Consider the following 20,603-nt stretch of genomic DNA (forward strand, 5'->3'; position numbering starts at 1 on the left):
CACTTCAGCTGTTGTCAGTACAAGCAGCTTTTTAAGATGGAGCTTCCCAGCATTTCTGAGCACTCCATTGCACTCCTGTTTAAGTGACTCTGAAGGAAGAGCAGATGCTAATTTGTGTTTTTTCCCACTTCCTGAACAGGAACAAATAATCAGTCTTGTCAATCAAATCTGTGGAAAAGTATCTGGTAAAAATGGCAGCATTGAGAACTGTATCAGCAAGCCTACACCAAAAAGAGGACCTCGTAAGAGAGCAACAGTGGACGTGCCATCATCTAGGCTTTCATCCTCCAGTTCATCCAAAAGTGCTTCAAGTTAATCCTGAAGATGCCAACACTCTCATTTTGTCAATTTATATATATTTTTTGTAATTATTATACCATAGTTTGGAGTACTTGCTGTAGAATACAAGCTGTCTTTGCACTAGCTCTAAAGAAGATTTTCTTCTGGTTTTAGAGAACTAATTTTGTTTTAGCATTAAACTGTTGAACTTTTTTTTTTTTTTGTACTTAGACTAGATAGATACAGCAGTCTGATTTTTTTAAACTGCCGTATGTTCACTGTTTTAAAACCGGCAAGGGGCTGATAAAATATGAATTTGTATTGTCCCTATGGCTGAAAAAATAAAAAGCCTTTTGGTAACTGTGAAAAAAAGGCTTTTAACCCATTTTTTGACTAGGTTAAAGTTTGATGTGTTTTATAATTTGTTCTCCGGTCATGTGAGCAGATTTTTCTAGAGAGAAAAGGGATAGGAGACAAAAACTTGAAAGAAATTGCTTTACTTTGGCTGTCTTTTATTCTGTCACAGCAAGATGAGTTTTGTAATTTTTTAAATTGGAGAATACACACTTTCTTTGGGAGGTTATGGCAGCTGAAGATGGACTTTGTTTCCTAACTGTAGGCAAAAGGAGGAGATTTGGAGTATGTTCTCTTTTACCAGCACATCACTATGCATCTGTTTTGAGGGGAAAAAATAAAAAAAAATAAAAATAAAAAAAAAATTTAAAATAATAAAAAAATAAAAAAAAGGAGGAAAAAAGACTGCCTGCCTTGAGGAGTTATGTGAGGGAAAACTGTGCCTGATTTCATTAGGAAATCCATTCTGTTATTTTTTGGTGCTGTTGGCTACTTTATCAAAAACCCTTCAATAGCATCCTTTAAAAAATAAAAAAAAGATTAAAAAAGAAAAAAGTGATTGAAGCCATAAGTGCTTCTTTTGTCATAGACGTGCAATCTTTCTAACATTCCATTTCCATTCCACTGCTGTTTTTCACACCTTTACACAGTCAAGCATTAATTTTGTTTTGAATTTGTTTCATTATATGATCACATTTAGAGCCACTAGCAAGTCTGCATATTTCTTTTGAATGTGAAAATGCATTTGCTTTCATCTTGTCTATTTTTTCTCTTCATGTTGTAACAAAAAAAAAAATCACACCTTTTGTACATATGCCTGTAAATTTTTTTAAATACTTGAGCCTTTTCTTGGGGTGGGGGGAGGGATGGCAGAGAGACAAGATGAAGAAAAGCCTTACGTTTCACTTTCTTCATCGGTTGGATTGGATGCTTACAGGGTTTTTCTTGTAACATTTATAAGTGCTGCTTACATCACTGAACAACAACAAAAAATAATAATGGAGTAGCTGTTGCCCTTTTCTGGTTGTGTGTACAGTATGTGTGGAATAAAAAAGGGAAAATGTTTTCACAAACTGTTTTGTTTCGTAATTGAATTCAACAATACCGTAGCTACCCATATTGCACTGAGCTTGCCAGTGGTGACTGTCAGGAAAGTCCTATAATACAATTTGTTGATTGTTGTTGCAGAAGACTGAACTGTTTTGGAATATTTAACAATAACATAAACAGAGTCAAGTGTTTTCAAATGTGGTTGTCTGGTTTTTATGGCCTTGCTGTGTACTTTTCCCTCTTGACAGTAAACTTCTGACTATGGCTTACAGTTTGACATTTAATTTATTAGCGCTGCTCTGCTCTCTTTCCTTGTAAGGAAAGACTTCATGTTGTTTATTGCCAGTTTTTTGTTTACTTTCCAGGTTTGTACTACGAGGTTTAATAAAAAAAACAAAACTTTTTTGGACATTTTGTCTGTCTTCTGGAAAGCGAGAGAGTAAAGGAAGCTCCTTCAAGATAAATTTCTTTTAACAGCTGCCTTGTTGAATAGTAAATCTCTAATTGTAGGTAGGGAGCTTCCAGCCTTCATTTCCCAGACAGGGATCAGGAAACACTTTGTCAGCTAACAGGAGAATCCTTAAGGAAACTGGCTACTGCCCAGCTGGCAAGGAGCAAGGAGATACCCCTCTTCCCAGCCATTGGCTTTGTCAGGGCAGGTCTTTGGAAGGGATCTACATCACAGCTCATCTTTTTACTTACACTGTTTCTGATTACATTCCTTCCCTCCGTGCAGGAAGAGCAGGAGCCAGGAGCCTTCTCAAAGGAGAGCAGATGCCTGAAAACAGAGCATGAGACTTGACAAGCAACAGGCATTAGACATGGTCAGACCTCAAGTTCAGAGAGAAAAATGACTGCAGAAAAAACGGGAATGAGATGATGCCTACAGGTCCTGAGGTTTCTAAAATACACGAACTTAATTAACAATTAACTCAGGTTTATCTCCCTAGTGTAGTCAAACAGATGTTACCATGGAAAAGCACATTACATTGGTGCTCCTAATCATTTATCTTCCTGAGTTAGGCTCCTCTGTTCACTTGTCATGGATAAAATACCTGGATAATCAAGTAAAAGACATGGTTGGAATAGAAATTCTTTATTTTATCTTGAAAGAGGAGTAAGTACACAATGCTAAGATACCTGCTCCACAAGGAGTGCAACATTTCCATATGCATCTCTCCTGATTCTCTGGTTCTTATTTTTTCCTTAACACCTATAACTAAGTTGGTCCTGAATAAGAAGTGTGAGAACAGTAGACACTGCTGCATTAGTAGACAAAGGCAGGAGGCCGACAGTAGGTAGTAAAGAGTAGAAAATAACTTTTCATTTTGGTTTGGATCCTAAATCTTCAGTTGCAGCAGCTGAAAACATGCAAGGAACAATTTGGGTTCAGTATTACACATCAACTCTTAAGTACTTCCAATCAGCCATTTAAAGGTTAGTGGTCAAAGTAACTTCTACCTTTCCCCTTAAATTCTCTTATACATAGTATATACAACAGCTTTACTGCTCCCCTGAGCCCCAAGACTACTGTTAAAGTGTGTGTGCTTTAGGCATAATTTTTTTTCTTTAAAAACCAACCTCCACATGACTGGCAATTTTGTAAAAAGGCAGTATTACTAAGTAAAAAGATCTGGCTGTTACGCTTGGTTAGCAAATTGTTACGCAGGCAAGCTCTTCATTCACTTGTTCATTCATTCAGAAGACATTCTTAAAGGATATGGTTTTAAGATTCAATTAGTTTGAGAGTCACTTTCATCACTGCCATCTGAAGCACCCTTTCTCTCAGTTACAGCAGCAAGGGCAGTGTCCACTTGAACCTCCTCTTCATCCGACTGGACAACGGGGGACTCTCCCTCGCTGGCGTCCTGGCTGGCCGAGTCGGTGCAGGTCGAGGACAGGGAGCAGAGTTTCTGCCGTAACTCCGACTGGCTCGGCACCTGGAGACTGATCTCGTTCACGTAGGTGTTGGAGTCAGGCCCTGAGAGGTGGGAAACAACAGCAACAGCAACCATCAAGCTGTGGCTCAGCAAGGGCATTGAGAAGTCAATGCATTAACATCAGCTCAGCGCTGGTTGAGTCACTTTCAGCCTGTTTTCCTTCTTTCCCAAGACACCAAGTACCACCCAATAAACTCAGTGTAACAGAACCACAAAAATTGGAAATTTAAAACCAAACAAACAACTAGGAAGCAGGCAATAAGTCATCACCAGTTTTGACTAAAAATGAAAATGCAAAAGCAAATCAAATTTAATTCAGCATGAAAGCAATCCTTTGGTAGAGCTATACCCCACCTCAAGTGCACAGGGGTGGGGATTTTAAGACTGCTTCTTCCATATCCTGTGCAAAGAAGACTTGTAACACAGTGCAACACTGTTTGCTTGCAGTTTGAGAGTTCAAGTTACAAAATTAGATCCTCTTCCCTGGACAGTTCCAGACAGCAAAAAAGTTAAAATCAGGAAGCACTTTCTAAACACTTTCTATGTGATCTGGCAAAGAAAGCCCTTTTTTCCTTATCTCCTGTACCTAACAAGTCTTTCTCTATAGTCAGAGCACCCAGCTTCAGCTGATGAGTAACTAGTGAGAAAATTCTCTTGAAAATTTCATTAGAAGTTTCTCAGAAGAGTCAGATGGATATGAGCTACACCTGACCTCTGCTCAAACTTTGCAGAGCAGCTCAAACCACACTGCCTGCTCCTCAAGTACCTGAATTATATTTTAACACTAGAAATTTTAGAGAACCTGCCTTGTGTGGTGTACACCAGCATGCATTAGATCAATTTAGACAACACACAGAGAAGGAGTTTTCAGGAGTGACAGAGCTAACTCAATTTTGCAGCTTAACTTACTGTCATGAAATGTGAAACCAGTGTCCATAAGCTGGAAATGTTTATATAGCAAGGCAAATTTGAAAACATTTTAACGTCTTGAGCTGATTCTCATTTTTACCAGTTATTTTAATAACTTACCTGTATTTTGTGGTGTTCAGGCCAATTGTCAAACAAACCTTGCCCTGACAACCCAGTTCACTGACAGCAAAATAGTTACCTTTAAGCCAATCACATTTTTCTAAGAATGGAGACTATTGCATATTTGGTTTGATACTGGGGTGCTAGGTTCTTAAAACAAGCACAAAAATCCCTTAATCAGAGGGAAATAAAATGTCTGGAACCACAAGAGCAAGACTCACAGGAATTCACATTGCAGTAAGGTTGGAACCTTACTGCAGCACAGGTACATTATATTGCAGTGTATGTCCATGTATAGACACTGTAAACATGTGCTGTAATATTTAGATTACAGCATAAAATAAAGAATGTACTTTTTTCAAAAGCTAATGCATTTATCTACTTAGTTAAAAAAGTTGTTTCTGCCCTTCCTTAGATAATCCAGCTGGGACCGTTTGCTGTTAAGACACGAAGCTTCTTGGTCCAACATCTGCCAAACAGCCAGCAAGGGGAAAACAGTTCTAGATTCTGCAATTACTGGCAAGCTCAAATGATGATCAGCTTTAATAATGCACAAAGTGGATGCCTATCCAAAACCACCCATCTCAATTCAGTTTTTGCAATGAAACACAAAAACCTAAGCCTTGAGTACAAGTGAGCCTTGACCATTTACCACAAGCTTTTCATGTTCACAGCAGGTCTTAATCACCTTTACATAGGGAGTACTGTAAGTACTTCCATAATGATATTTCAATCTGTATTTTCAGGAGAAATCAAAAAGATCGTTAAAGGAGCTTCATCTCCTCTCCCACAAGAAAAATCATTTCAGCTCTTATGAGGAAAGGTATTTTAGCACTTAAGTTTTTACCTAGGAAATCATTTCCATGGTGGGGAAAAGATCCAGTATTGAGACATTAATTCTCAGTGTATATGTAAACTGCTAGGTTGAACCTTGTGTCTCAGTATCTCTCAGCAAAGGTCTTGCATTACACAACTGGTCCAAGTTTGACAAGCAACATTCTGGACAAACTCTAAGCAATCAGTATTAAAAATAAAAGCCTAATTGCTGCAAGCTTTCTGTTGATGTTTGTCAAATTGTCCTCTATTAACTCTATATTGGGAAAAATGCCCCTCAAGCCAGTATGTAACACATCATCTATCCAGACTGTGATGAATACAACAGGGAGCTGCAGTAAGAAAAATGAGACTGTCTGGAAATATCACACAGTTTTGCAGCAACTCCCTTGTACAGTAACTAAATGTTAATGTTTCGAGAAGCACTAATGAAGAACAGTCAATCTGCATCAAGTGTGATGTTTTATGAGATAGCATCACCCATTACAAAAGAGAGCAGTTCTGGTGGTTTTTCAGTCTCTAAGCAGGCTGTCACTACAGGTACCATACCCAGCATGGGAGACAGCACATTATTGTCTTCGCTTCCTGAGTTTAAAAAGACGTCAAGTGCTTCCTGGTCAGACATGTCCATTAGGTCCATCTGCTCCAGCATGTCCACGTTCACCTCCATGGAAGACATACTTCCAATTGGTTCTGCAGGAGAAACAGCACAACTGACCATCAGCTACACGAGGTTATTACCTACCAAGGCTCCAGAGGCTGCTCTAATTGTCTGCAGCAGCAATAATTAAACTTGGGAATGGAAGGAGCCTGCCCACAGGAGCTGCTCAGCAGCAACCTCAGCCCAAACCCAAGAGCACTGTGTGCAATCTTTGTTGTGAAACTCTCATCCATTACTGCTTCTGTAAACCAAAACATTTTTAGCAGCAGTATTTATAGCAATAACCTTCTCAGAAATAAGCTGAGATGGGACTCAGGCACAAGGATTGAAACTTTCCATTTTGGAACACTCCTTTTCAATTTTCTCAACCAGAAGTCTTTTTAAAGAAAAGCAAACACATTTAAGGACACAGTCACTAAATGTCAATATACAAGGGACATAGAAATTCAGAAACCAGGATTAATGTTAACAGAGAGCAGATGTTCTTCTCTCAGTTAATCTAAGAAATTACAGCAGTCTGTAAAACCCAGGCTCATGCCCAGTATCTTCTCTCAGTATGGGTATTTCGTATTACTAATTACTCAAGCAAATGACTTATTACTGTCAATACAGTATTGACAATTTGTAAGGGAAGTAAATGCTTGGATGAGTATCTTCTTCCTTGAACAGCAAAACATGCAAACAGGAAACAAGTAAGTTCAGGGTCACTCAGATTTAAATCCACCTGCTGCATAGTATCAAATTATTACAATCAACAGTTTACTTGTTTATCTAAAAGTAACAATTACATTACTGAAAGCCTTCATGGGTGAACTGGGATTAAATTCTGTAATTTGATTGGGGGATTTTTTTTTCCAAATATGCTACAGCTCTGCAGTTTTACATGTACTGCAGGTCCAAATCTTTCATTAAAACAGTTTCTTTGATACACTCAGGCTCCACATTATCCTAAAAAGCTGAAGTTCCAAATGATAGGCAGCCTAACACTCTAACAGAGCTGTGTTTCCAGTCAGCCCATGGCAATGTCCACTTTTAGTCTAAAGGCAACCTAGTACAGAATGCAGGAGACTCATACTCTGTTCTTCCCCTAACCGTGAATTTAGACTTACATATCCCACCTCTCCTTAGCTACCCATGCAGAGCATCTTGCAGATGAGTATTTATAGCACTCATGCAGAGAAATGGAAACCTGGGATTGTATTCCCCACTCTGACATTACAAATGATAGCAGAACTGCACTTGGAGCAAGGACAGAATACCTACATTTTTCCCTGCCACATGAATGCATAATTTCCCACTGGCTTCCTTACCAGTCCAACAATCCCTGCATTTTGGCCTAACAGATGGAAACCTCCCACACAGAATTCCCAGTAATCTCTGGCATTCTTTTGCTCTAACTGGTCTGGAGATGCCAGACTTGTGTCATTTCATAATAAGGAGAGCACTTAATGTGACCTCCTGTGTCCTAATCACACCCAGTGGGAATAGCTGCCACCTGGGAAGTGCTCAGAAATGCTACAGTGAACTTTCCTCTGCACTACGCAAAATTTTCTGAGGCATCTCCTTGCCAAATGAAAATCCCAGGCTTTGGAACTCCAGTGGACAAAGCAGCTACCCCCTTCCACATTTTTACATAGATGCACTCTTCAGCTGCAGAGAAAAACGCTGTTCCAGATGTAGTTCAGTGCTCTGCATTTCCTCAGACAAGGAGCAGAGCCTGACTAATGTTCTCACATATCCAGTAACCCTGAGACACAAAGTTTGTTGAAAAGGCTTATCTGAAGTTCCAGTTTTACTGAGGAAGAATTTGGATATTTTTGCTGTGCTTCCTCTGTAAGCACTGCTAGCTCTGCCCGCTCAACAATGCTCTCCAAGCTGGGACTTTGTGCAAAAGGCATTTCACAACTTGCCTCTCCTCTCTGCTATCTGCAAGTATCCAGTGGAAAGGTATTGCTCCATGTCCTGCTGGAAGGCTTCTTCAAAGAACTTCTGGCGCTCCTTCAGCTTCATCTGCTGGGTGTGCTCCATGTCCAAAACCTTCTGCGCATGTTCAGCATCGAGTTCAGCTGAGCATAAAACAAACAGACAAATCAAATATTGCAGGTGTATCCCCCCACTCTCAGAACTAAAAACCTACAGAACCAGTTCAATAAATTCTGACACAGACTGTTATTGCAATAAGAGGAGCTCTCTGTGCTTTGCAACTGTATTTTAAACCAGGATGGGAATACCGTATTAAGCAGCATAACCTTCACATTAAAGTGATGTCAGAACCATTTATCTTGAGGCAAGATGCAAATTTCCTGAGCTGTATAAACAGGAACACCTGAGAGCACTGTCCATCAACAACTGGGATTTCAGAATCCTGCAAAAAAACCCTGAGGTAATGATGTTTCTGCAGCCATATGCACCTAATGCACACAAAAGCAACATTTTTTTTTTAAATATTGCCGCACATTTCCGCTACAATGCAGGTAGCAAGATACATATATGTACTTTTATGTATGTGTATTTATATGTATGTACATATGTGTGTGTATGTGCATGTGTGCCTGAGATTCTGGCTTTGCCAGCCTCCAGACAGAATGGAAAAATTCCATAAAGAATCCTACATTTTTGTGCAGCAAAGGAAATGTTAGACAGAATTAGGAAATGTTAGACAGAATATCATTAGAGGAACTCCTTCCCCTCTGTTTTGCTCAACACGGGACAGAGGGGAAAAGAATTGTGCTGTTTATTGCAGAATAACATCTTCTAGAATAAAAATATGTAATTGCTATTGAAGCACTGACTGCAGCCAGACTGTCAGAACATGCTTCAGAAAAATTGCTTTTTGGGAGGAATATATAACCTGGAACCCTTTTCCCAGAGTTCTCTGTTCACTTTTCTGGTGTCATGAGCGCTCTGCTTACAACAAAAAAAGAATTTTCCAGCTGAGCTACTGATGGAAGGGATGGGGGTGGCGAGAAGAGCTGCTGGTCTGTTCCGTTCTGCCCATTAGGGAAAGCTCCAACAAATACCACTGGGTGAAAAATGTCCAAGCTTTCACATGCCAGACAGACACAGCTGGAATATGGAATCCACATGGATAAATGCTGAGGGCACGTAAGGTTTTCTAGGACAAGCATTGTGTCAGTCTTCCAGGAAAAATGTTATGTTAATGATATTCTACAATATGGACATTCATTAAAAGCATTTACTATTATGGAGATTATTGCCCAAAAGCAGAACATGTTTTATTAAACCAGGCAAAACATCAGAGAGCAGTTAATTCACTCTGTTGCCTGCATCAAGGTCACAGATCATACACAGAAGCAACTGAACTGTGCTTGATGCCAAAAGAAGCCAGGAAACTGGACTGGCACACCAGATATTCATTAAAACATCAGTAAATAAGCAGAACTCTCTTTCTTAAAGGAGATTTCAGAAGTAAAACATCAGTGTATAAAAGGAATGCATCTTCCCTGAAGGCAACATGTCTTTATTATCAATTACACTGTGGTGTACGATGACTCCGTGTCCCCTGGAGCAACTCCTTTACTGCAGTCCTGGATGATGAGCAATTATTAATAACATTGTCTCTGATGCAGAAATGCTATTCAATTGTAATAATAAAAGCCAGCGGCTCTCACAGACAATGGGAATTTTCTGTCTGTCTCATAATATATTCCGACAGTTTTGCACTCTGGATTGGTAGTTCAGGATATTTTTAACCCCAAAACAGAGATGGCATCCAAGTGAGACTTGATACAATCTCTTTCTCGACATTAAGCTCTTTGTTTTTAAATTTTGCCTCAAATGTCCTGTAAACTGTTGAAATTGTCACTGGCCAGAGCTGAATGGCAACAGCTGCCTGCTGTGCTGGCATGTTCCACAGGAAAATGTAAACATGGAGCTGAGGAGCTTGCTCACAGGCTTGCTCTCCAAAGTCAGGTGGAGAGTTAACATCTAGAACCTGGCTGCACGATTTCACGCCCTGCCAGGTGTAGTAAGAGGTGCTTGGCTAAGCAAAACCAAAGTGCTGCGTTTGGGTTTTGTGTTTGTTGTCAGAAATGCTAAGGATGGGATGTGAAGCCAACCGTCAAACATGAAACCAAAGAAAACAGGTGTATTGTTTCTTTCACAGAGCTACTCAGAATTACATTTTCCCTAAGCCAAGTGTAGTTTATAGAACACTGAACAGACACAGAACCAAAGGAGTTCCAAGAAAGACAAGAGTATCATCCATATGCCATCATACACTGCTCATATGAATTCCTCCCAGGATGCAAACTGAGACTTGGCACGCTTCAAATACTATTGTATTTTGACTTTCACCCTAACACTGTACTTTTCAATTAGCAATGGCACCTATATCTCTATCAAACTGCTGTGCACAGAAAAAAGACAGACTACACAGAAAATGCTAAAGCACAATTAGACGCAGACATACAGGAGCTGCCACAATAACCCAAATAAAAGATGACTAATCCCCACCAGCTATGACTTTTAAGAGAGCAGACACTAAAAGTGGCAATTTTTTTCTGAAAAAGTGAACACTCGAGTGCTGAGGCACAGCCTTCTGCACCATGCCCAGGAACAGCCCCACAGCTCACCCTGTTCATCTCAGGGTACACCCCACAGCCTGACACCCCTGCCCCATATCTTCAGTGTTTGAACAGGACACCAGGAGAATCCAAACTCCAAAGGAACAAATGACAATAACTTGTAGCCATACACCTCAAGTGTAGAGGACACCATTTCCTGGTATCACTCCTAGGCCTGGCTGACACTTCCTACAAATTAAAATTCTGCTGGAGTACCCAAAGCGTCTATGCATCCAAAATGACCATTTAATGCTTTAATCTAAAACATTTTCCAGCTATGCACAACAGATTTCCCAAATAAGCTGGAAGAGTGATTTTAAAAAGAATTAAAATTAAAAAATCAGCACCTGAAAAAACCAGGGTGTTTACATGGCTATCACATCCCTTAGACCCAACATGAAACATGTCAAGTTGTCCAAATGGATGGCTTTTTGGCACTTTCATAGACAACCAGTTTACTTCCCTTCAATTAATTTATTATGTAACTTTACATCTCATGTGACGTAGAACCCATAAATGCATCTGGTCTAAGGAGAGAAAGACACAGAGAATACAAAAAAATGCCCCTTTTTTCTCCCTCTACAGTTCATTTGCTTTTTGTAGACTCATCCAATCAGACCATAAAATGCATGCACACATTCTTTGCAGGGTTTTTTTGCTTTTGCTACAGATATCAAACCTTCAAGCAGCCCTTCACTGAACTCACTGCTGGTTTTTGATGTTCCTCCTGTGCTGGGGGAGCTTGAAACTGGACATGGCATGAAGACACGCTGGGTAGAGGATAATCCCTTCCCTTGAACTCCTGGCCACATTCCCAGTCACACGGCCCAGGGTGCTGTGGCCTTCCCTGCTGCCAGATGTGCTGCAGGCTGGTACCCAGCTCGCTGCCCATGGGACCCCCCAGGGCTTTTCCATGGAGCCAGGGTCATCTCCAAGCCCAGAGCCAGAGCCCTCCATCGTCTCCTCTGGGACAGAGCTCTGGCTTCTGGCCCCATCCCCCAGGTAGGGAATGATCCACAAAGCACCACCCTCTCACCCAGCCATCATTTGCCCACCCTGCTGCGCATCCATCCAGACTGTAACATCATCACTCCGCTGCAGGAGCACCCTGTGAGATTGTCAAAGCCTATCAGCAGGCTGGCTACTCACTGAACAACCAAAATCCTTCAAAAATCAGAACAGCAGAATCATAAAAGCAGACAATGGAAGGCAGACAGCCAAGCAGCTTTCTGAGCGCATCATGACTTAGCAACCTATCCTGCAAACTGCCTCGTTACAGACCTTTCCAACTAAAAATATCAAAGGAAGACAAGGCACCAGGGAGTGCTTCAAAGGATGCAGTTTTCCTCAAAAATGTTTAAATTATTCTTGACAGAACTTAGAATACATGTTGATGCTATAAGGGAGGATGTGCAGAGCACTCTTGCACTATAGTTTGCTGACAGGTGGGGAGCATGTGTTAGCAAAACTCAGGGGGAAAAAAGTAGAATAAAGGATCTAGGTGCACACAGTCTTCCTTCCACAGAAGAATGAAAGGAAAACAAGTGAAGACTACAAGTCCTAGGTGTTTTTAAACTCTTATTTAACAGTCTCTTTACAAAGCAATTTGGTTTTACTAAAGATATAGTCAAATAATTATCATTTTAAAAATTCACTAGAATGTGAAGTCAGGATTTCACTCAATGACAGATCTGTGTTTGAAAAAAAACCGCACTGATCCAAATGAGATTTACTGTCTGCCAACTCTTTAAAGCCTGCACTTTCATGAAGAAATGTTTGACTAAAATTAAGATTATTAAAAAAAAAATCAGTCATTAAAAATGACTGTACATACTTCTTGATAATACCTAAGTAGGGTTTTTATAGATTGCGTCAGAATATGAAAACTCTAGTCAAGAAAAGCAGAGGTTTTACCAGTGCAGAGACATTTTTAACATTACCTAGCAAGCAGTTTCAACAAGTTGGCTTACCTTAAAAATTCTCTTTAAACAAAAAAAAAAAGCTTACTTGAAATCCTTGAAATATAAAGGATAAGCCTAAATAAATATCAGAACAAACCACAGAAAATAGGTGCCTGTGTACAGCAGGATTCCAGTTATTAATGCAGCACCTGGAGGAAGAGGCAGCTTCCAACCAATGTGACAGGAAACAGCTTGGGAAAAGGTTTCCACAGAACTCCAACCTTTATCTGGCTACCAGGAAATCATCATAATTAAGAGAAACTAAAAATATGCTCCACCAAAGAGCAAATGCACAAACTGAGTACTAAAAATGTAAATACATCTAGAATTTAAAAAAAAATAAATTAATATCACATTTGTGATTAAAAATACACCAGGCTGAGAGGACTGCTCCACAAAGTGACCCGCTCCATAATGGAGTCTCATTTTAGAACTAGATTTGCTGTGGTTCATAAATTTTGGCCCAGTTCATTTGTCACTAAAACCACCCCAAAATTTGAGTGCATTTGCCTATTTCTCAAATTAAAAAAAAAAAAATTAGGAGCAGACAAATTTTTATGCCTGCAAATGTGGTAAGCAGGAACAACTCTAGAATAACTTTAATTGGTTTTAACTACAGTCAAAATCACCACGGATATATGTTCTATGGCAGATTAAGGGTGGGGTTTTTCCACACTTGCTTCATGTCATGAAAAACATGGAAATGTTACAGCCAAAGCTTTGGAGGAGAATCCTCTCCTTCAGGCACATGCCTGACTCCTCCTGGGTTAAAAAATCTGCAATCCACCATCTCCTACTCTCCTGGTTCAATGTCCTTTATGGTCATTGGTGTTCAGTGACAACATGTGTCTTTCTAGAAGACAGAATTTAGCAACATGACGTCAGAGGGATGTGAGTACCACAAGCCTTCCTCAGCTTACACCAGGACAGGCTCTGTTAGCAACAGGGTCTTCTACCTCCCTGATTTATCCTTTAGTCAGATTCCTACCCCAGTGAAAGAGAATAAAAAGTGACTTGCAACGGAAGGAGGGAAGGATAACATTAAGCTGAACCTTTGTGCAGAAAGTAACAAAAAAGGCAAAAAAAAAAAGGCAGCAAGCATCTGAGTTCACACCTTTGTTTTCTGCCTCCCTATAAACCCTCCATCTGAAGTATGTAAGAAAAATAATTCAGTTAGTGAGCTGCAAAGTTTGTATTTCCACTATAAATAAACCTGACAATGTCACATGTACCTTCAGTACATTTAAGTTTATTTGTGAAGATGATCTGGCTTTAAAATTTAGTCACACACTGATGAAAAATCCCACTATTACAGAAACTGCACCTGAAACAGCTCAAATGATTCAGCACAATTCTGCTGTCATGAAATGCAGTATTTAATGCCTATGCTCTCCAATTACTGTTTTTTCAGCCTTACCTCAAAAATACTAATTTTCAAATGGAAAAAAGGAATCAATAGCAAATCTAAACCCAAAGTACTTAAAGTACAAACCACGGCACTGCAGCATTCTATTCATGTTTCCAAAGGTCCACAAAACTGTCCCAAATAAGATTAATAACATCCCATTGTCCGAGTACAAATTGATCTATCGAACAATTTAATGACTATTTTCCATTCCAAAAAGATAACCACTCTTGCTTTGGAATTAGAAGGCTTCCAAAGACAGGCAAGTAGCTTCTGCTGCTACAAGAATAGTGCCAATCTTAACCTTTGCACAGCTGTGAGCTATTTGCCTTCTAGATCAAATTATGTGCATGTGCAGACACGTAAATTAATGATGAGATACTGTTCTGCTGTCACAACACATTGTGCACAGGTTGAAAACATGGGTTCCACGACATGGCAAATCAGTTGGCAGGTATCAGCTTTTACTTGTCCTTAAGAACAACACCCAGCCCCAAACTCCTGCTGCAGTGGAACTACTCTTCACCCAAACTCTACCCATTTCAGACATGCAGAACAACATCACTCACTGCTGAACTAAATCTTGCCTCAAAAAGTAAAGGCAAAACAATTTTTGCCTTCTTTCTTAATAACGAAAACAAAATAAGGGTTTCACTCCATAAACTGCTTTCAGAATAATCAGTTTTCTGACTGAACATGCAATTTCTACCCCTGTCTTCGGAGGGAGGGGTAGATCCTGTCAAACAGTCCTAGAGGTCTTCAGAGCCAAAAGGAACGAGCTGCAGATTTGTAGTCTCAATACAGTTCAGTCTAACCTCACTTTACATTTGGCAGTGAAATATTTTAGACATGAAGATTTTTGTTTTTTGGAAGACATATTTTAATAGAAGTCTTAGGTTAACATGACCAATAACTGCTAAATCAGAACAGGGGAGGAAAAAAGAAAAGGAAAAACCTACCTTTTACAAAACAATCATGTAACTGTAACTATTTGAAAGAGAATTTTATTTTTTCACATGCTTGGTAAAGCATTCCGTATTTATTATGTAGACTATATTTGGTAACAGATCATAGAAACATATCACAGAATCATAGAACAAATTCTAGAAAAAAAGATTGAGCTGGAAGGGACCTCAGGCATCATCTGGTTCCAATCCTCTGCCATGACCTTCCACTAGACCAGATTACTCAGAGCTCCATCCAACCTGGCCTTGAACACTTCCAAGGAACAGGCATTTGCAACATCCCTGGGCAACCTGTTCCAGTGTCTCACCGCCCTTGCAGTAAAGAATTTTTACCTAACATCAAATTTAAACCTACTCTCTTTCTGTTTGGATCCTTTGCTCCTTGTCCTGTCACTACATGCTCTTGTAAAAAGTCACTCCTCATCTCTCTTGCCTTGTCTTTCCTGCAGGCTCCCTCCAGGTACTGGAAGGCCACAATTGGGTCACTCCAAAAGCCTTCTCTTTTCCAAGCTGCACAATCCCAATTCTATTCATCTTTCCTTGTAGGGGAGATGCTCCATCCCTCTAATCTTGGTGGCTGCTTCTGGACTTGCAATTTCTTTCCTTCTTCCTATTTTAAGCTAATTCACAGATGAGAAACTATACAAATTAAACTAATTATTCACATAGTCAAAACTTCAGGACCACCAGTGAATTAAAACTCCCACAGGTAGAAGAAGCCTTATTTGTTTATGCCAAAATTTCATATGTAGAAATATTTTAAAAGACCATAAGCCAATCATTATATCAGTAGTGCACACAACATGCTTGAAATATTTATTTTTTCTTGACAACTCAGTCTATTTCCTACTGAATTTCTGTCAAAACAATTTCTCCAATGCAAGCAAAAAAAATTTGCTATTCATTCATGCAATTAATGCTGAGCTTATTTCTTAGAAAAAGCACCATTAGATTACAAATCTAGTCCAGTTCAACACTGTTTGATTAACATCCCAAATGAATCACACTACAGATCTTCTTTAGAAATCCTAGTGATGAGCAAACACTTTTGTTTGATATCATTAGTGAAACAATATCTGAAATAGCATTCCCTCTAACAAACCCGCATCCAGGAGCATCCAAACACGAGGGGACTCATTTGCTAACAGACAGCTATTAGAGATGTGCTACCAGCTGAGGAATTTTAAATTACATGCAGTCCTCCATATTCATTACACACGGAGTATGAGTTATGACAGACCGGATTATTTTAAAAATCCATATTTATTCTCAAATGCAAAGCAAAGATGCCATCATTCTTTTTAAAAAAGGAACATGTACCAGGGTTATTTGCTAGTAAAGCAAATTTGCAACATTAGCAATGGCATGTTTTTTCCGTATTTTTATAACACTGTAAGACAGATCTCTTCAAGCTACATTATAATAGTCTCTTATAAAAGTGTTTTTCAATCAATGGGTTGCTTTTAAATTCAGCCAACTGGACAGTAACAATTATATAGGCACAATAAAAGGAAGAAAACCAAAACAAAAATGATACTACATTTCAAACAGAACAATCTGGCTGCACATAAAGCCATATTTTCAGAATATATGACTATATTTTCACAGTTAAAATTCCTCCTTTTCTGCCATGGAAAGGTATTATATAGCAATAAACAGGGCATCTGACATTAAGTGCAGAAATATACACAGTGTTTTTTCCACTGAACATTTTTATCTTTAAAATTAAAATGTGAAAAACAGTTTAGTTAGCACATGGGGTGTGATTCAGAGGTAAGGCAATATTCAGCGCGTCAGTTCTAAGGAAAGGACATTGAGTTTTAAATTTTTAATGAAACCTTTTAAGCTTTCTCCTATGCATCTAGTTTTCATATACTCACAGCCAATTCCACTTGCTTCTTCATTTTTTATAGATTAAATGCCCTATGGCTGAGAAATAACTGCCCATAACAAAAAAAGCAGCCCTGACAGAACTTCCAACTTACAAGTTTATCTTTTGATAAATCTGAAAAATATTTGAGATAAATCTTTTGAAGGAGAGGAAAAAAAAAAGTCTTGAAAGATGATCTGCTCCTACTGGCTTGCTGACTTATTTCTGTGCCATCTTCCAAAGTGTTCAAACTTGCAACACTGAAGGTAGACTAAAGGTCATCTTTATCTACAGCACCAAAGCCCTTCCATATTTCTACTGCCAATTCAGAACAGCTTCTGGAACTTTGACATGTCTGTTTGCTTTCTAAAAGATTTAAGGGCAAACCTTGAGGAGCAAACTATGCAACACAGGCACGTGGGAAGAAAACCAAAACCCTTCCTTCCTCACAGATTGTAAATTACGATGGGAAAGTGCATGGCTGTGTTTACTTTCTTCTTTTGTTCAACCCTAAGGAATGATCTAGATTTCCCAGGATTTCATGTGGTAGCCAACATTTGCTACTAATAAGAAGGAAAGCTACCAGGTCTCAACATACCAGTAGTTTTCAGATTTTTCCTCAAGACATGCAAGTTCTACCACACTTTGTGTTTAAAGACAACCAGACTAAATGAGTGCATCAATGTCGGCAAAGTCAAGGCAGACCACCACTCAACCAAACAATAAACCTGATTTTTTTGGTACTAGATCAAACTGGCACTGCCACGCCGAGGAAGCACTGGTGGCTGGGAACAAAAACAATTCTGGATCCAACAGTTCCAAATTAGAAACCCTTCTGGAGGTGTGTGTTTGACTGTTTTTATGGAGGATCAGCCATCATCTGTCCCCCTGAACCTGGCACAGAAGTGACAGCAGGTATAAAACCAACAGCCACCACATTGCCAGGTCCAGCTAAAGCTGCAACTATGTTTGCTCCAAACTATTTTTGCTGTTTAGTCATTAATTCATCAATGGCAGCACTAGGCACGAATCAACAGTGTAATTTTAAACTTGTGCTTATTCTGGTTTAGCTTGCAGCAACAGAAAAATTGATTACAAAATTTGCCATTCAAATCAATACTGATTTAAAGAAGCACATCAATAATATTTCAAGTACTGGAGTAGGCTGTTTTAAAGGTAGTACAAAAACTAGCAGGTCTTTTCTCACGTGTGCCTTATCCAAGATCTTAACATCATTAGGTTAATAGATTATTTTAAATTACTAATTTAATACATAGAAAAAAACCAGACTAATGGAAATAATCAGAGTAATTTATTATTATTATTATTATTTATTATTACTCTGATTATTAGCATTAAATACATCTAGACAAGTTCCACTGGTTGACATAACTAACCAGGTCACCTGTACCCTCAAAGAAAGAGCATAATTAATAGCTAATACTTTTGTCTTATTTGATGTTCAGTTTTCACCTGCTTTTCATTGGGAGGAATTGTTACTAAAACAGGACAAAAAATCCTAGATGCTCTCGTTTGCTTGACTCAACACCTCAATGAATATATGCAACAAAAAGAGAGACACCCATGCAGCAAGGGAGAGGGTGGAGCAGGTGGGTGATGTTACTGATGCTTCAGTGGAGCATTAAACACAAGAAATATGAAGGAAAAGCAGATACAAAGGAAGAAAAATGACAATGGGGCAGAGGGAGATGAGAAGGGCAATTGACAGATTGTTCTAAACAGATAAGAAATGAGATATGATTATTCATCCTGGATTTCTCCAGCGTGGTAGAGATTAAACAAGTTGTGGGGAGAAAAAAACAATACTAACTGGGAGGAAGCAATTTAAGAAGCAAAGAAGGCTTTGCCTTATTGAAACCAAACACCACAAACAAAAAGCCAGTACAATAAAACTGACCCTAATGAAGCTACTCTGGCAGAAAAAATCCCAAGAGGCTGCAGGAACAATTGAGTTTGAGTAAGGAAGCACATCCTGCTTTGTGACCATCAGTGACTAAAGCCTATGCCTACAGTGAAAACGACCTGACAGATGACACCTAGGATACAGTATCTTATTTGAGCAAACAAAGAAAATCCACCTAAAGGATGCACAGACATCAAAGTGACAGTGAGGAGTGAATAAAAAGCAGAAATTCAGGAAGCTGATAAAAGCACTTACAAGGGGGAAGGGAAAAAAGAAGGGGGTTGACTGAAGAGGGAAGTCAGCATCATTAGGACTGTGAAACCTTTAAAATACACTTCCTATGAGAGGATTCTTTTCAATATACACAGCTGTATGAAATCTCTCTCAGCTTTTCCTCCCCTCACCTTCTTTTCTTCCAGCACAGGGATGCCACAAAAGTCTTCAACATCTCCTGCCATACCTTGGGACAGCAAGAACTGACTTGTGCCTGTGCTGCAATACAGTATAAAACGAGGAAATTTTTTCCCTGACATCTGTATCAATCAACTTCTGCCATTTGTAAGCACCTTAAAAACATCCACCTTCAGGCCTGCTAAAAATACAGAACACTTAATTTACAATATTTTCCTTAACTCCTGAATATGTATAAGTCCTTGCTAACCTAATTTTCGATTTTGTTTTTCAGAGTAATTTAGCACTAATTAGTCACAAGTACCTTAAACCTCACAAAATGCATGCACATTTTCTCCACAGGGCAAACATACAGCTGATCTCTGAAAAGGTTAAATTTCCTAACTCTCTTTCTCTAAACAGCATCTCTCTACTAGGTATCACTCTGTATAGCAACAAAAATCACACATTCAATCTCTACAACAGATACAGCCACCCATACCTGGAGCAATTCAAAGAGCCCCTACTGCATAGTGATTCCAAAATAGAAAGTGGAAATGCTAATTTTTGAGGCATTAGGATAAACTATAAGCAGAAGTGTACTGATCCTACTCAGTGTCCACTTTTTCCTGTTTACATCTAAGCTGGAATAATGTGCTGCTTGAAATCCAAACATCAACTAATTTTAGAGGAGGGTATCATTAGAACACAATATGACCTTTATTAAATATGAATTATTTGTTCACAACACATTTGGCATGACGATGAGAAAAAACCCATTGCCTTCAGGCCACCATTATATCTGCCCTGTTTCCTTCTCTTTCTTCCTGTCATCCTACATCTGCTTTGTCAGCCCCAACAGTGTCCAACTTCCATGGCAAAAGAGATTTGTTGCCTCCTTTTAAAGTAACCAAAAGTATATTTATTTGTTACAAACACAGAAATAAAATTATGAATTTTAAGACCTAAACTTTCAACCACTTTAGGCAGAATATTTCTCATTTCTTCACTGCTGCTGTAGATTACAACAGATGACATCACATTTGATTTCACTGGCTTCAAGCAGGGAAAATTTCATTCACACTCATGAAGACCAAAATTTATTTTTAAAGTAAAAGATAAAGCTTAATAGAAATGGGTTAGAAACAATATCAGAGAGTCTGAACATTTCATGCCCAGAGACATTGGAATGCCTTTTAAAACACAAATGAGACAGGCGAAGTGGGATAAATGAAGAGAATGTAAAGAAAAAAAAAAAACCCTCACAAGACCAACACTGAAAACATCTATTCTGTCCTGGGGCTTGGGTAACAACAAAACCATGGAATATGACAAAAAAAGACTGGAGGTCTTTC

General features: G+C 39.0%; 2 protein-coding genes across 19 annotated transcripts in view; one reads left to right on the forward strand and one right to left on the reverse strand.

Annotated features, from left to right (window-relative positions):
• Positions 1-998, forward strand: part of JARID2 (jumonji and AT-rich interaction domain containing 2) — a 212,241-nt gene extending 211,243 nt beyond the window's left edge. For all 15 annotated transcript variants that reach the window (XM_064423613.1, XM_064423669.1, XM_064423578.1 and 12 more), the window contains exon 18: positions 140-998. In XM_064423613.1, the coding sequence (XP_064279683.1) occupies positions 140-316 (177 nt within the window). In that variant the 3' untranslated portion in view covers positions 317-998. The remainder of the gene's footprint in view (positions 1-139) is intronic.
• DTNBP1 (dystrobrevin binding protein 1) overlaps positions 428-20,603 on the reverse strand; it is a 132,867-nt gene continuing 112,691 nt past the window's right edge. For all 4 annotated transcript variants that reach the window (XM_064423704.1, XM_064423691.1, XM_064423715.1 and 1 more), the window contains 4 exons: positions 8,058-8,213; positions 6,036-6,179; positions 2,386-3,664; positions 428-952 (listed from right to left, as the gene is read on the reverse strand). In XM_064423704.1, coding sequence (XP_064279774.1) covers positions 3,417-3,664; positions 6,036-6,179; positions 8,058-8,213 — 548 coding nt within the window. In that variant the 3' untranslated portion in view covers positions 428-952; positions 2,386-3,416. The remainder of the gene's footprint in view (positions 953-2,385; positions 3,665-6,035; positions 6,180-8,057; positions 8,214-20,603) is intronic.

This window comes from Passer domesticus, chromosome 1, assembly GCF_036417665.1.
Source record: "Passer domesticus isolate bPasDom1 chromosome 1, bPasDom1.hap1, whole genome shotgun sequence".
In the NCBI taxonomy this organism is placed as follows: Eukaryota; Metazoa; Chordata; class Aves; order Passeriformes; family Passeridae; genus Passer; species Passer domesticus.